The sequence below is a fragment of the Pongo abelii genome, chromosome 1 (assembly GCF_028885655.2).
Source record: "Pongo abelii isolate AG06213 chromosome 1, NHGRI_mPonAbe1-v2.0_pri, whole genome shotgun sequence".
Classification (NCBI taxonomy): Eukaryota; Metazoa; Chordata; class Mammalia; order Primates; family Hominidae; genus Pongo; species Pongo abelii.
The window spans coordinates 12,674,326-12,691,346 of NC_071985.2; the positions used below are offsets into that span (position 1 = coordinate 12,674,326).

General features: G+C 41.7%; 2 protein-coding genes across 5 annotated transcripts in view; one reads left to right on the top strand and one right to left on the bottom strand.

Annotated features, from left to right (window-relative positions):
• The window catches only part of HEATR1 (HEAT repeat containing 1), a 53,721-nt gene extending 43,741 nt beyond the window's left edge, over positions 1 to 9,980 (top strand). The window contains exons 34-45 of the mRNA XM_024239972.3: positions 836 to 959; positions 1,538 to 1,678; positions 2,144 to 2,436; positions 3,321 to 3,471; positions 4,405 to 4,563; positions 4,729 to 4,863; positions 5,013 to 5,117; positions 5,204 to 5,372; positions 5,918 to 6,072; positions 6,927 to 7,085; positions 8,541 to 8,649; positions 9,660 to 9,980. Coding sequence (XP_024095740.2) covers positions 836 to 959; positions 1,538 to 1,678; positions 2,144 to 2,436; positions 3,321 to 3,471; positions 4,405 to 4,563; positions 4,729 to 4,863; positions 5,013 to 5,117; positions 5,204 to 5,372; positions 5,918 to 6,072; positions 6,927 to 7,085; positions 8,541 to 8,649; positions 9,660 to 9,748 — 1,789 coding nt within the window. The 3' untranslated portion in view covers positions 9,749 to 9,980. The remainder of the gene's footprint in view (positions 1 to 835; positions 960 to 1,537; positions 1,679 to 2,143; positions 2,437 to 3,320; positions 3,472 to 4,404; positions 4,564 to 4,728; positions 4,864 to 5,012; positions 5,118 to 5,203; positions 5,373 to 5,917; positions 6,073 to 6,926; positions 7,086 to 8,540; positions 8,650 to 9,659) is intronic.
• LGALS8 (galectin 8) overlaps positions 8,223 to 17,021 on the bottom strand; it is a 28,611-nt gene continuing 19,812 nt past the window's right edge. For all 4 annotated transcript variants that reach the window (XM_054561085.2, XM_002809266.6, XM_054561094.2 and 1 more), the window contains 2 exons: positions 15,771 to 15,936; positions 8,223 to 12,657 (listed from right to left, as the gene is read on the bottom strand). In XM_054561085.2, coding sequence (XP_054417060.1) covers positions 12,508 to 12,657; positions 15,771 to 15,936 — 316 coding nt within the window. In that variant the 3' untranslated portion in view covers positions 8,223 to 12,507. The remainder of the gene's footprint in view (positions 12,658 to 15,770; positions 15,937 to 17,021) is intronic.

Below are 17,021 nucleotides of genomic sequence, written 5' to 3' on the forward strand. Positions count from 1 at the left end.
TGCCTCCTGGCCTTGCTGTGTACCTCCTTTTCAAATGCATGGCGTTCCCAGGGCCACTGTCCTGCCCCGTCCACTGGAAAGTGCCTGCCCTGCAGCCGGGATTGTGAGCTGCTGAGTTCCAGTCCTGTGGGCCAACTTGTAGCGCTATGTGTAGGGCTTTCGTTTTTGGAGCTGATTTTGTCTGAGCCCCCTTCTCCCCTCCTCTGCTGTGCGGTGTCAACTTCTATCTCCACTCTTCCCTCTAGCTCCCCCCTCAGGCTGGCAGCAGTGGGGGGATCTCCAGTGGCAGTTGTGTTGGATTTGGTGTGTTTTTCTAATTACAGGTTATTTGAAGTTTGTAGTCTTTTTTTTTGTCTCCTAATAATGTGAAAGAAGTGGGTTCTATGTTCATTTGTATTAATATTTTTCTTTATACAAATGGTGTATGGTGTGTGTGCGTGTGTGTGTGCCTGTGTGTGTGTGCACACACACCTGCCATTAACCTAGGGCCATAACTCCCTGAACACCCCACTTGGACAGCCCAGTGCGACCCACTGAGCATGAGCTAGATATGAGTGAGTTCCTTAAACGCTTTCAGCATCTGTTGCTTATTTAGCACCTCACAGAGTCTCAGCGAGGACGATGCTTCTGCACAGAAGCGCCTAGTTACTTCTTGATGATCTCTGTCTATGGCAATAATCCCTCATTTCCTTTCTTTCCAAGTAGTTTTTGAAATAATTTAGTACGGAATTATTTAATTGGTCTTTCTACTTGAAACATTTAGCATAAGGTAGACATGAACAAGTTCTCTGAGTGCCTTCAGCTGCCGTTTGCTGAGCGAGGCTCCGTGTTTCAGGTTGCTGGAGACCGTTCTCGGCTATATCAATGCAGTTGCACAGTCCCTGGAAAGGAACGCAGACAAACTCACCGTGAAGTTCTGGCGCGCACTCCTTAGTAAAGCTTACGACCTGTTAGATAAGGTAGGTTTTCATTTCTGCCTGGAATTACTGTTTTGTTGCTGTTTTTTAAATTATTGTGAAATTATTTAAAGTTTTTAAGAATAAACTTAGCAATTCCTTTTATGAATATAATGAAGCTCAGATTTTTCTTAGAAAACAATCTCTTGATGACTAGAAATAGATTTGTCTGGAAAAAATTGTTTCCTTACCAGTTATGAGAACATGTACCTCATATATTTTAATAATTAAGTCATGTAATATATAATGTTCTGCTTTATTCAAGTGGAATAAAATAAAAATATGAAGTATATTACATACATATCACTGGGCTTGAAATTAGGATTGCTGATTCAAATCTAGCTAAATGATTTAGCTTCATGCCTTTGGCACTACCTCCTGACATCAAGCTTTTGTTTTGTTTGATAATGCGTGGTTAGTAATGCCTACCTGAAAGGTTATTTTAAGAATTAAATAAGAAAATGTGTGTGGAAGTGCCTGGTGCCTGGAGGTGTGCAGTGGACAGCAGTCTGTCTTAATTGAAGTTGATTTTTTTTTTAATTTGTTTTTCTTTTCATGTTAAATATAAAATTTCTCTTTAGGTCAATGCCTTGCTGCCCACAGAGACATTCATTCCTGTGATCAGAGGGCTGGTGGGCAATCCCCTGCCGTCTGTTCGCCGGAAAGCACTGGACCTTTTGAATAACAAGCTACAGCAAAATATATCCTGGAAGAAGACAATAGTGAGTAAAGACCCAGGACACACCCATTTACTGTACTTTGCTTTATCAAAGAGCTGCATTTAACTCCCTTCAATTTCTCTAGTGGTACAATTTCAAATTGAAGTATATTATTGTCTGAATATAATACCATGACATGTTTTAAAATGTGATGTTAATTCTAATGGGAATATATGTGTGTTGTAAGAGCTCTTAGAATGGAATTTCAGCCTAGTGGAATTCTTGCTTACTACAGAGCTTACGTGGCCTTAGTCTTAGCATAATTCTAAGTCACTTTTACTCCAAATCAGTGGGTGCTTTGTATAAGTGAAAAACTGGTTAGAGCACACATATTGCTTAGCATGACTGTGTGACTCAGGACCCCCGAGTCTGATTTCCATTTAGACAATCTCAAGCTGTGACAATGGGAAAATGGACAAACGTTTTTTGCAGCTTTAATGATTTGGGGATTCTGGCTCTCCCCTTCAGGTTACCCGTTTCCTAAAACTGGTTCCAGACCTTTTGGGCATTGTGCAGCATAAGAAAAAGGAAGGGGAAGAAGAACAAGCAATCAATAGACAGACAGCGTTGTATACCTTAAAGCTTTTATGCAAGAATTTTGGTGCAGAAAATCCAGATCCTTTTGTCCCAGTGCTGAGCACTGCTGTGAAACTGATTGCTCCAGAGAGAAAGGAGGAGAAGAATGTCCTGGGAAGCGCGCTGCTGTGCGTAGCAGAGGTGACCTCCACCCTGGAGGCGCTGGCCATCCCCCAGCTTCCCAGGTATGCGGCCGGAGACTTGGAACAGGAGCTGTTACCACCTGGCACACGTTGAAAAATAACACTTTGGTGACTTTTTTCTTTTTCCTCTGAGTAGACGTTGCATAAAATTGGATTTGTTAAAGAACTGATCTTGCAGGGTGTGGTGGCTCCCGGCTGTGATCCCAGCACTTTGGGAGGCCAAGGCAGGGAAATCGTTTGAGCCCAGGAGTTTGAGGCTGCAGTGAGCTATGACTGCACCACTGCACTGTAGCCTGGGCAACAGAGTGAGACCCTGTCTCTTAAAAAAAAATAATAAAAATAATCTTCAAACAGAAAGACATAGCCTTCCTATTTATATTCAGATGCACTGCTTTGCAATGTTAATCGTCCCCCATTCTTCCTTCCTTTTGTCTAGTATAGTCAAAAAGCAGTGGGTGAAGATTCTTGGCAGAGGGGCCCACCCAGTTAGGCAAGGCCAAAGTTGCCTTCTGCTGCCAAATTTGGAAGTTAGAAGCTCCTGGCTGTAGTAGTTCTTACTGTACAGCCAGTGTGTTCCTTAACCTGTTAGAGCTTTGCTGTCTATAAAACAGAGACAGTATCTACCTCATAGGATTTCTGTAGGGCAGTGCTTGCAAGGAGTTTTGCATAGGGCCTGACACATAGTTAAGTGTTCAATTAATGAAAGACATTGTTATCTTTTAAATTACTGTTGTGTCCATACTGTTAGCACTGGGAGATTTCTTGTGCTTAGCCACATAAAATGTGTAGACAGAGCTTTTTAGGCTATGAAGCAGATAGCGATGTAATAGGCACAGTTTGTTGGTTTTTTTCATAATGCCCTCTACTCCATTCCCTAGCCTCTGTTTCTGCTTCAAGTTCTTCTAAAGCTCTTACTCTGTTTCTAGCCTGATGCCATCATTGCTGACAACAATGAAGAACACCAGCGAGCTGGTCTCCAGCGAGGTCTACCTGCTCAGTGCCTTGGCCGCTCTGCAGAAGGTTGTGGAGACTCTCCCGCACTTCATCAGCCCCTATCTGGAAGGCATTCTCTCCCAGGTGAGCCACGATAGCCACCATGGCCACGACACGCTACGCGAGGTGGCTGGGGAAAGTAAAATATCACAAATGTAGTGATTTTGTTTTTTCTTTAAGGGTTAGTTTCTGTTTGACAGAAAGGAGTCTTATTTCTGAAGAGATGTACTTGCTTTTATTAAATGTGTACTTTTTCTCTTCCATCATCCTTGCCACTTAATCTTGAAATTGATATGGGGGTCACTTTTTAGCGAGATGCTTCTCTTCTTTAATTGTGCGGAATGTATTCTGGCTTTTTTTTCTTCTGTGAGATCTTTGAAGTTGGGCTGGTAGAGCCGCCTTTTATTACTTGTGGAAATTGGTGGGCCCTGTTTCTACTGTGAGAGGTTTAATCCTAAGGCATCTTGCAAAGCAGAATTTTTGTATTGCACGTCAGCGGTTTCCTGTCAACACACTAGGGGCCAGTGAAAATGCTCAAGAATGTTGAGCCCTGGCTGTTCCATTGTGTTGATCATTTGCCATTTACAAGGTTAGGAGCCTTCATTACCATGGGGCAAATGATTAAACCGCTTCACTTACACCACAGCCAGGGCTTAAAAGTAGCCTTCTCACAGAAAGGGGCCTGTGCTCTGAGGAGCTTTCTCAGTTTTTTAGCAACTTGACTCTTGCCATGGTCCCTTGCATTCCTGTCCTCTAAGAAAATCATCTGTCTGTGTGCTCTGTGTGCGTCTCTGTCTACCATCGGCCTTCGTCCCTGATCGCAAGTTGGGCAAGAGGTGTCTGCCCAGTTTCATCCACTGACGTTTAGGGCTGACTTTAAAAGGAACTCTGTGTGTAGTTAAAAAGTGCTAAGCATATTTTCCAAACACTAGTACGTCATCATGAAGCCTCTCTGTAAGTGTGTGTTTGTCAGTGAGGATCTGCAGTGGCCCTGATACTTTTTTTATATTTCTGTAGGTGATTCATTTGGAGAAAATCACTAGTGAAATGGGTTCTGCCTCACAGGCTAATATCCGTCTCACATCTCTTAAAAAGACACTGGCTACCACACTTGCACCCCGAGTCCTGTTGCCCGCCGTCAAAAAAACTTACAAGCAGATTGAGAAGAACTGGAAGGTTAGATCATATTGGGTATTAAGACTTTGGAGAAGGGAGAGGTGGTACTGAAATGTGTAAACTTTGACTTAAAGAGAATATGTTTATTTAATTTTTAAAAATACACACTGCTGAACTCTAGGAATCATTTGAAAATGGCACATCTCTTTACTGTGTTATTGGTAGAATCACATGGGTCCGTTTATGAGCATCTTGCAAGAGCATATTGGGGTGATGAAGAAGGAAGAGCTCACCTCCCATCAGTCTCAGCTAACTGCCTTTTTCCTGGAGGCCCTAGACTTCCGAGCCCAGCACTCTGAGGTAAGCTCAGGTTCACTCATCCAAATCCTAAAGCCGTTATCCACCTATAGAAGAGTCCGAGAACAATCTAGCTGTGTAACAGTGGTACTTGCCAAAATAATTTACAGTCAGATATCAGCACTCTAATAAATGGGCTCTTCTGTTTTCAGAACGATCTGGAGGAAGTTGGAAAAACAGAAAATTGTATCGTTGACTGTCTAGTAGCCATGGTTGTCAAACTTTCCGAGGTCACATTCAGGCCCCTGTTCTTCAAGGTGATGCTTTCTTCCTCTTCCTCTCTTTTGTGCTCAGATTTAAGTGACAAGATGTCAAAGAAACTAATACTATCTTATCCTTTTAGCTGTTTGATTGGGCTAAAACAGAAGATGCCCCAAAGGACAGATTGTTGACATTTTACAACTTGGCAGATTGCATTGCTGAAAAGCTGAAAGGGCTTTTTACTCTGTTTGCCGGCCACTTAGTGAAGCCTTTTGCTGACACCTTGAACCAGGTGAACATCTCCAAAACAGGTGGGTAGTTGCTTCAGTTCAGCTGTCACCCTTGCCCTGTGTGCCTTATACAACGTACCAGTTAAGACACAACCTAGTGCTTGGAAGCAAGATTTTAGAGGTTCTTAAGTGCTAAGCTAAGGAGGGTGAATTTTTTACTTCATTGTTGTCAGACAGTGAAGTGTTGTTTTAGCATGATGAACAAATGTTATAAGTCACCTCACTTGGGAGAAAGAATAAAGTAAATGGCCATTACTGTCAGTTACCGGAAGTAACTTTAAAACATAAAAATTAAGATTAGTTTATTCTCTAATGCTAATATGTGACCCACTTGACAGTTGAGGGAATTTAACTTGCCAGAGTGAGTGTTAGAATCTTAACTCTAAAAGAAGGAATCGTTCTTCGAGAGACCATCCATTGTGTTCTGCCTTCATCCTGATTATGATTTCTAGATCATTTTAGACTCTTCTGATTATAGTTATTTTAATAGTGATTCCAGTGTAAACATTGGAGATTAAATGGTTAAGTTCAGTGTTTTTTCATTTTTACTCTTCCCACGTCTACAGATGAAGCATTTTTTGACTCTGAAAATGACCCTGAGAAGTGCTGCTTGCTGTTGCAGTTTATTTTGAACTGTTTATACAAAATCTTCCTTTTTGATACCCAGCATTTTATAAGTAAAGAGAGAGCAGAAGCCTTGATGATGCCTCTGGTGGATCAGGTAACCAAACAGAATCATCTTTCGTTGCTGAGGAAGCCATCACTGTTCAAGCTTGGCAGGTTTTAGATCTGCTCAAATGACAGCTTGCTAGGATTTTTCTTTGTAAGGTTGTTTTTTTTTGGTCTTTTTAATGAAATGTTTTATTTGAAAATTGTTTTTTCAAAGATATAACTTCATTGTGGAATTTGAGTTGTTTTGTTTTGTTGCTTTGAGACAAGGTCTTGCTCTGTCACCCAGGCTGGAGTACAGTGGTGCAATCTCAGCTCACTGCAACCTCCACCTCCCGGGTTCAAGCAATTCTTGTGCCTCAACCTACCGAATAGCTGGGATCACAGGCGCCCGCCTCCACACCTGGCTAATTTTTGTATTTTTAGTAGGGATGGGGTTTTGCCATGTTGGCCAGGCTGGTCTCGAACTCCTGACCTAAAGTGATCCGCCCACCTTGGCTTCCCAAACTGCTGGGATTACAGGCGTGAGCCACCATGCCTGGCCCTGAGTTATTTTTTATTTTTTAAACTGCTCAAAAGACAGACATGATATAAGGTGTCATGGGTAATGTATTCATTTTTGTTTTAACTGGGCCTCACTGAGAACGCGTCAGAGCATGGCTGCCCTCTGGAGGAAAGAGCTCCTCTAAGATGTTCTGCTGGAGAGAAAGGGGCGATGATAAAGGGTATGAGATTCCATTTGAGTTCGAGAAGGCAATACATTTGCCCTAGAGAATATTAGAATAATGCCTGGGTTTTGAACCTGCTAATATCATGAAAGATAGTAAAATATTTATATGTTGGGTATTTTTTCAAACAGAAGAAAGAAATGAGACTTGTTCGAAGTCTTTGTCTTATTCTTCCTAGCTGGAAAACAGGCTTGGGGGAGAAGAGAAATTCCAGGAACGGGTGACAAAGCACCTGATACCATGCATCGCACAGTTTTCAGTGGCCATGGCGGATGACTCTCTTTGGAAACCACTGAACTACCAGATTCTGCTAAAGACGAGAGACTCCTCACCTAAGGTTAGGAACTGGGTGACAAGTACTGAAACTGCATCTTTTCACTGCATAGCCTAAACAGCCTGCAGGTGGTCACAGATGTAGGCCCCTGGTAAACTGGCAGGGAAGAACATTGCTATTTGTCATCCAGTACTAGAGGTCTGGTCTTTTGTATTAGGCAGAAATTTGTGCCTAAGAAAATTTTGTTTTTTACTTACAGGCTATTTGTAAAGAATAGCAATGCCCTATCCCCACCCCAGTGGTGCGCTGGGCAGAAGTACTTAAATACTTTGTAAATGCTTTTAAATAACAAAGACTTGAAGTAATTCCTTGTTTTTTAAGTGCCATTGAAATGTCATTGTTCTCCAGAGAGAAATGCATTGAATTTATCCACAGAATAGTCTTTTGAGTTACGCAATACATTCTGTTGTTTATAGATACTAGGCTCATGATCTTGTTGAGTAAGTGGTGGCAGTGGAAATAAAACATGGGTAGGTTGAGTGGAAGTCAAAATTCCACACCCAAGTTTTAGCAATGAGTCACCATTTCTCAAACTAATGATTGTATTAGAACTTTACTGGCTATAACAGACCAAAGCAGAATTTTATTAATAGGATTTATTAGTTCAAATTCTTTATTAGGATATGCTAACAATGAGACTATTTTGATGCACCCCCACATTTTAAACCATAGGTTTTTATACAAGTAGCAGCATCAAATTTATTGTAATATTTTACTTTGCACAAATAAAGGAAATCCTGATTGAATCTAGGTAGTTACAGATGGTTTTTTTAATAATTCACTTTGTACTATCCAGGTATTCTTTAATTAAAATATCCAAAATTAGAAGACCAGTAGGGCTTTTGTTTGAAAAGTTAACAATACCCAACTACTGCTTGCTTTCCTTATCATAGACAAGGCATGTGAGGAACACCTAGATGTTTTTAAAGCCCCAAAACTAGGATATTGTGACACAGAATGTTTTTTATTCAGTGCTGAGATGGGAGTTTATCCCAAGCGAGTGTCCTGGCCCCTCATACAACTATAGTGGTGACCAGTCAGAGGCTGTGGGTGAGGAGACCTGCCAGAGGTGGCTGGAGGCACTTCATTGCCAGCATGGCGGGCTGGCGAGCTCCAGTGAAGTAAAATCTGGCGACACACTTGAGTTTGCATGCGGTATTTTATTTTATTGGTTTTTTTTTAAAGGAAGAGATTATAAAAAGACATTTCACATTAAAGATTTGCAGTCGTGGGACACAGTTTGGAAAACACTGATTTATAAGGTTGCGCATATTACAAACAGCTCCCAAATGGTGAAACTGGTATTCTAAGATGAAAGCTGAATGAACATAATGAAGTGAATAAACGCAAGTGAACTAATGTTTAAAAACTTAGAGCTTGTCTCAAGTCAGTACAGCTCTTCAGATAATAAATACAGTAACACTACCTTTTATTTCTTTGCTCTTTTATCCCTTTCAGGTTCGATTTGCGGCTTTGATTACTGTGTTAGCACTGGCTGAAAAACTAAAGGAGAATTATATTGTCTTGCTACCAGAATCCATTCCTTTCTTAGCAGAGTTGATGGAAGGTAATTCCTAAACTATTCCCAACTATTAATTAAGGAATAATTCAGTAAAATTCTGTGAAAATGTGCCCAATGATAATGCAGATTTGGATATAACGTGACTAGCAGTTGATCCAGTCCTCATACAGGCGGCTCCAGTCTCAAATACAGGCAGGCTCGAGCTCCTGTTTTGAGTTGGGTGGAGGGAGCGAGTTGCAAAGTGACCACCTCCTGATCATTTGAGAGTCCATTTACAGTAATCTTCACTATCTTTACTTTTGTTGTGTTTTGTGATCATACAAGCAGATTACAGTAGTGTTTTTAATTAACCTCATACATTTATATGATTGAAGTTTTGGTCCCCAGATGAGAGGTTATTGTATGGAAATGCCTAGTGGCATTAAGGATGCAGTAGGATGTCCACTTTTAGTAGCAACCGATGTTCATTCACTACTCCATGTTAGGTGCTTTACATGGATTATCTCACTTAAAAATCACAACATTTTATCTCTGTTTTACAAAGGAAGGAAACTAGAGGCTTAAAAGGTTTCAGTTATTTGACAAAGATCACAAGCTAGTGAGTGTGACATGGGGAGCTGTGACAGTTCTAGAACATAGAGTCTTAGGCACAGGAAATAACAGTAAATGTTATTATTAAGGGAGGGGTGGTGGAGCAAGTAGATCAGTCCTTTACTGATTCATTGCTTATCTAAGCTACAAAAGTACGTTCTCCTTTGTTTCTTAGCTCTTGGAGGGGGGAAGTGTGAGCTACTAAAGGGGTGGCATCCCTAGGAAGTTTGAGTTTTGGGGATTCTTATTCAGCTTCCAGTGCAAGCCTGTGGGCAAGAAATGAAGGCGGAAGGAGCGGTGTGGAGGAAGGCGGTCCATGGCTCCTCCTGCTTCGTTAATGTGCTTCATTTCACTCTTTTGATTGAATGATTGCCAGAAAATGCAAGGCATTAAGAATTAAACTAATGAGAACCGAGGCAGGCGGAATGACTCAGATTTTAATTTTGATTTTTTTTTTTTTTTAGATGAATGTGAAGAAGTAGAACATCAGTGCCAAAAGACTATTCAGCAACTGGAAACTGTCCTGGGAGAGCCACTCCAGAGCTATTTCTAAGACTTTCTGTGGTGTTTCATACTCTACTCAGAGTTCAGACTGATTTTTCATATTTTTATTTTTGGGTGTTGGGTGCCATGTTACTTTTGGTGCCTTAATACACCTACTTGGATTACTTACAAGTGTTTTATCACTTCTTTACAAAATCCCCACCTGGTTTGTGCTGCCACATAAGCCTCTCCTGCCTATTGTATAGAGCTGCAGAAAGAGTAAATGATACATGGTATTTTTATATAGACTGCTGTGTTTGTTTAAACATTTATTATTCTCTTCTTGATTGAAGGTAATAATATTAGACTTGTTAATTTTAGCACCCAAAGCTGATGCCTCATTTGCACTATAAGCCTTAACTCTTCTGTACAGCAATATCTTATATACATGGTATCCATGTTGCAGATTTCACTCAAAGTTGCTCTGTTTCAAGAAAATGAAGTTATTTAGCAATCAACAGAAATACTTTTGACTGTAAAGCCTACTTTTCATTTTGGGTAAGCGAACTTCAGCCTTCATTTCTTTGTTGTGCCTATAAAGAGAAGTGGTTCTGGAATGCTTTTTTTTAACCCAGGCACAGTGTAACTGTCACCTTTATCCTTTGTTCTTTTGGGAAACGGGAGTGATGAAGGCAATATGCTGCTTCTAAAACAGCTCACACCTGGCTGCTCACACAGAGGGCCCAGAAACACTGGGTGGCATGAGGAAGCTCCTCCAGGATTAAGAATGAACCCAGTTCCATTGGTGGTTAATTAAGAATTACTTGTCTAAGAAAGTAAGTATCAGTAGATTTTTTTCAATGCTTTGAAGTGCCCTAATCTCTAGTACTGGGTCATGGTGAAGTTGGAAAGTGAGGGCTCAAATAAAATTAAATCTGCCACCTTTTTAAAGGCATCTAAGAACAATCCCGTAGAATGTTCGCATTGAGTTTAAAAGCCTTTGAAACTAATATAGAAGTTTAACGCAGAAATGTGGCAAGCAAAAAGCCAACCTGCAGTTTAGAGACAGAGCCTGCTAGTATAGAAGTGCGCATTTCTAAGAAATGTCTCAGTAAAATTCATTAATAAATACTAATAGCTTTTTACATCTTTTTCCTCCACATAAAATGAAAATGAACTTAAGACTTAAAAGGACTGATATGAGTGGGCTATTTTTTTCCTAAATGCCTCACAGTCTCCAGCAGCTCAGTTAAGCACTCTGATGGTCTTTATGAAGAAAAATAACTCTGGGGGATTCTCGAGTCTTCTTGCCTTCTACAGCTTTCCCTGTGGCACCCCCCAACCCCCAACCAGTGTCTTTGAGCTTGGTGAGACTCTGCATAAATTAACATGAAAAGCTGGAAAAGAATTAAGGGCTAGCGATTTCTACACTGAGTACTTTTTAAAAAATAAGATTGACAATGGTATTCTTTTCAGTATATGGATAGAAATAATATCTATCTTAACTAAAATCTGTTCTGAAAATATTCCTAAATCCTGGCAGAGTTCTGCCCCAGTCTAATGTGATAAAATGATCCTCACTCACTGAGCTTTTTTCCCTCCCCACTCCCAAACCTTTGAAATTTCCTGTAACAAGATCTGACCTGTAAAGATCCCATATACATGGAACTTCTGCCAACTCCCCTCAAATAACAGAAAAATCACAGAAATGGAACCATTTAACTTGCTGATACAGGTTTGATTTTAATCACATAAAGTGGAAGAGTGCTTTGATCTCAGTTGCTAATGATGATGGACTAATCTTTAGAAGAACGGAGGCCTTGAGTGGTGATTTCATGGGAACAAAACAGATTTCTGCATTACCTCTGCCTGCTTTGTGGGTCCCTTAGTTGGCATACACTTTCTGATAGTGCCTGCCTTATGAATCCCTGAAGCCTAATCCTGACCTTACTTTTTTGCCCATAAATATCTTTCAAATTGAATGCATCTTGCCTCTTCCTGAAACTTTCTGTAGGTGTCTGTGTAGACTCTGATTCGCCCTAAGTTCAAATACACAGAAATCAGCTGCCTTGGGCTTGACATCAAGTTAATTTCAGCACCATGTATTTGTGTTGCTTTGGTTTTTTGCCTTAATTTCTGTGCTCAGATGTCATGCCAATTACTTGGTAAAGCTTGCGGCTAATAGAGCCACATGTTTATTACGATAAAGAAAATGATGTAAGTCAACATCAGTCCTCAATGATGGGATATGATAGAGCACTGGTTATGAGAGTGATCACTGGGGAAGGAGTTGTGTCGTCTATAAATTAGTGTCTTCGGGTGATTTAATATCTGCATAACTAATCCCAGAGGACCCCTTAGGAGTTGATGTAATGCCTGTAGAAAAAGCAGTGCGCAGCGATAGAGCACAGAAGAGTCGAAGCTCAAGAGAACAGGGAACATACTGGTTTGTTTCACCAAGTATATATCCTAGCTCCTTGCACAGTTTTACCAAAAAAAATCTGTGCTCAATACATGTTAGCTACTGTATTATAGAAGGGATACTCCATAAATACTTGTTGAATGGGATTCTTGAAGAGTCAGCCAGAGTAGGAGAGACGGCAGAGTGGCTTTAACTGGCTATAAGTGTTGCTGCCCCCAGTTTCCCCATTCAGTGCTAGACACTGCCATACTTCATGGCAAGGACTGAGAACACCCAGCAGGACCTAACGGTGCACAAGCTCATTTTAACAGTATAAACAATAGAATGACAGTGAGATGCGTTTCAGCAAGGCCAGTATCACAGAAGCCATTCTGTATTTCGGTTTTTGTAGCAGCTGTGTAGGTAGGCTACCAGCTCCTTACTTCCAGTAAGTGGATGTCTCCATTAATTTCCAGCGTGTCAATACTGCTGAGCTCTTTAAATCTGTGTTTGTACTCCAGGCTGTGTACGCCATTTACTGCAACCTTGAATTCTCTAACATCACAATAAATTATCATCTGAAAGGAAAGGAAACATGCCATTAGTGGTTCCCCTTAGTTTAAAATTTTGTGTTTGTCACATACTAACAGGGTGTCAGAGTAAACCATTTGATTTCTTTATACATAGAAAAGTTCCAGCCTGCTGCTGCTGACTTCCTTCTGTGACTTCCAAGACCCTAATCTAACTATAGTGTCCCTGGTGGTGGCACTGTCTGCCTCATCCCACCCAGGGAAGTGACTCGGACATGTTTGGAGCCTCACACCATCCCCAGGGCCTGCAGCCCTCCTTTCCTCAACACAGCCCCTCTCCCTCAGCCGCATCCTGCCCCTTGCTCCTGGAAAGCCAGAGTACTGCCCCTCCTCGCCGATGCTGGGGACTCCCCTAAAGCAGGAAAACTCCTAATATGGTTGCTTTAGTTCCCTGAGATGCTGTTTCCAGCTAGTAGCCTGGAACCAAGGGACTTGGATCCTGATTTTTCTGCCTCAAACTCTAGGACCATGAACAAACCAGAAAATTAATATGAAATTTCAGCAGCTTAAGGCACTTGCTAGGGTTTTTACAGCTGCTTGGTGATCCTGATTCCATAAGCTCAGCACATCTTGGCCTCAGTGTGTTTGTCCAAAGCCGTCAAAGCTGGGTATCCTGTAAGTCAGAAGTGGTGCACATTCTGGCAAATTCATTCAGATCCATCGGCCGTGTTCGCCCTTCACAGTCAGCTATGCTCAAGACTCAAACAACGAAAAACCACAAAACCTACTAGCCTTTTACATCACCTTTACACCTAAACTTCATACTTCTGGTGCCACGCTGCCAGTGCCAGGCAGGGTTTCCACCCACTCTGAGAAGGCCACTGGGAGGCCCTGCACTGAGCTCTCCCTGTGCTCCTCGCCCCCATGAAGGCTTCAGAAGAAAGAGGGGCAGCTCAGCCTTGCTGCTAACCCGGCCCCACCCTCAGAGGCCAGAGTGAAGCACAAAACCTGAATCTGCAAAGCAGCAAGTTGAGGGTTTTCATTCTTTTGATAGGAGCAGTGGAAAGGACTGTCAAGGAAAATCAGGAAGGGGAGGAAATTTTAGCCCAAGTCCTGCACTCTGATAACAGAGCTGACCAAGATGAAGCTTCTGTGGCTACAGAGGATTGGGGAAATAGGTGTAACCTGAGATTCTATCCCCACAAGAATGGTGGGAATCCCAGTTCCAACCAGGTAGAAGGGACCCCGGATATATTTAACAAAATATCAAGAAAACACAAAACACACAGCCTGATGCTATAGCTCAGAAGGAAAACCAAGTTGGCAGCAGAGGGTGTCAATTAGTTACCTGTACCGTATCAGAGCAAGTGCAAAGCCAGTGAATTACAAGCAAGTGGCAAAAAAATGACATGCTTCCGGGTAAGCAGACTACTACAAATGAAAAGAAGGCACATCCTTTGCAAGACCCCCAGCCTAGAAGAAAACACAGAACAACAGAATCGCTCACAACCATCTGATGCTGGGAGGAACATGGATTTCATCCAGAGGAAGAGCCCACAGATGAAATTACAACACTGAATGAGATTGTTTTTAAAACACTGTAGATACAACTAAAGTGTATTTGAAACAGCAAGAAGATTTAAAATGAAAGTAATGGCATAATGGAAAGACCTGAGATAATCTCAATGCAAGCATATTTAAAAGGCAAGAGATGGAAGCCCCCGGAAAGGACCTATCAGTACAGAAAATCGTCAACAGTGATCAACACAAGGATAATTACTGCTCCTGAATTAGAAAATTAAATGGAAAAGACGATTGTTCAAAAGCATATAACATTCATCTATTCATTCCTTCAGCCAGCCATCCTTTTCACTGTCTCTGCAAAAAAATGCCTGGAATGTGGTTCACCTAATCCTAATGGTATGGTTTGAATTACGAAGTTGGAGATATTTTCATCTTAGTATTTTTCAGCATTATTTGAATGTATCATTATTGTCCTTTTTATATTAATATAGCAGATCCAAACTTGGGGCCCAGATAGGTCAAAAACAAGTTACATCATTGGTTTCCTGTCACCCACCACAAGGCTCAACTTCCTTCTAGAGCGCTCACCTCTGTTTCCCTCCAGTGAACCCCAAGTCACCCTTTATGCCTTGACCCTTGCCAAGCCAACAACCCTGTGCTGCCCTTCCCACCTCTAAGGACTTGTTCAAATCATGCCCTAAATCTAGAAAAGCCAACCTTCAGCCTTCCACATCCTTCCCAGCTTTCTGAATTCCAAACCAATATCCACAACTTCCAGGGAACCTTCCATGATTAGCCCACATCTGTCTACACTCCACATACCAGGGCACTGCATTAGACTGGAACTTAGGGACAAATACGAATGTCACATTGCTATCTATTCCGCCTGATATTCATGCTTTTAGTAACGGGTTTTGATGAGTCCTCAAGAACCCACATGGTCCAGACAATGTGGCAGTTTAAAATGCTGTAGAATTATAACCTAAACCAATGACCCTAAGTGACTGTGTGAGGCAGTGGTACCTGAGCTGGTGATTGAGGCTGGCCAACCACCCAGCATCTGCATCACAAGGAGATTATTCTCTGCTCAGCATCCCAGAAACATATTTTGGGAAAGGTATGTGTTACAATATTCACCTATCTGGGGACTCAGGACTACATGCCTTTTAGTTCCAAGGGACTGATGTATTTTTCTTTAAATACATACAAACAAGACTAACTCCTTAGGAGAAAGGACTGCCACCTGAAACCATCTACCCTGATGGGGGATGATGGCCAGGGCAAGCAAGCAGTTTTAGGGTCTCCACGTCCTCAAGTCCACTTATACGATTAAATGTGTGACTCCAGTCCTGACACAAGCTTCCTTGTGTTAAATTCCTTTCAATATGGGGCTATGCAGGAATTTTAATATGATGACAAATGTCAATTCCAATGCACATAATTTGACACTCTACTGGCTTTGCCATTTATACTGATTGCCCACATTATAAAAAGGGGCAAATTACAATCTCCAAGTAAACAAAAAACATACACAACCTCCACATATTGAGTTAGGACTTGATTTAAATGGACCACTTATCCCACCCCTGCTCCAAGGATTCTTGTTGCTATCCCATTTTCAAAAACTGTAACCTCACCTCAAAGTACATCCCAGGACTAAATGGGAAAGAGGTAATATTTCTCTCTTCTTCTCCCCAGGACTCCTGAAGAAAAGAATTTCTTACAAATGCTTTAATATTCAGGCGTGGGTTCAAGTGTAGAGCAATATCCTTTGATTTTCCTGCTAGTAGGTCAACATTAAAGCTTTTGAGAAAGAAAGAAAAAAAAAAACCTTAATTAACCAAGTAGGACAGAGTAGTGGCAGTTTCAGCAATGTTAATGACCAGACTTGAACTATGTCTAACGCTATGAAACACACGTATCCACACGGTCATGGGAATGCAGGTGAAGTTGAAATTGTAAACTCAGCATTCCACTAATTCGTTACTTGCAAAATAAAAATACGAAAAAAAAACCCTTTAAAATCAGCGTTGAGGCTGAGATGTGGTTGGACAGAAATTGAAGGTTTAACGCTAAACTGAATGACTACTTCAGGCTGCAGGAGCCTGGGATCCTCTCAAGCAGGTATTCTCTTCATCAGCTACCCGTGGTTCCTTCCTTCTTGAAAGTATGCCACTTTCTAGGAAATAGCTCTAATTTCAAGCTTTCAGAAGGCTGGACATCTGTGGAAAAAGTTGTTAAAGCAGAAATTTTCTAAATCACATGACAAGAGGGGCCCTAAAAAATGTTGCCTGGGCCGGGCGTGGTGGCTCACACCTGTAATCCCAGCATTGGGAGGGCGAAGTGGGCAGATCACTTGAGGTCAGGAGTTCGAGACCAGCCTGGCCAACATGGTGAAACCCTGCCTCTACTAAAAATACAAAAATTCAAAAAGTAGCTGGGCATGGTGACGCGCCTGTAATCCCAGCTACTTCAGAGGCTGAGGTAGGAGAATGGCTTGAACACCCAGGAAGCGGAGGTTGTGGTGTGCTGGGATTGCAACACTGCACTCCAGCCTGGGTGACACAGTGAGGCTCCATCTCAAAAAAAACAAAAAAAAAAAGAAAAGATGTTGCCTGATCTTACGGGGCTGCCCTGGAGTTCTACAAGGCAAGGATAGGCCTCATGGACAAAAATGCTACTCTCTCGTCTGGCCAGAAAAAGCCGAGGTCAGAACACTGGGCTTTATTTAGTCTTGGCTCTGCTGCCAACTGGCTGTTAGCAATCTAACGTCCTCCTGCTTGAATCATCTCACCTTGGAAATGATTCTGACACTAGCCCTACTTCTAGCTCACAAGACCGTTCACAGGTGGAAGGCGGTAACAGGCACGGAAGTATCTGCACTGTGA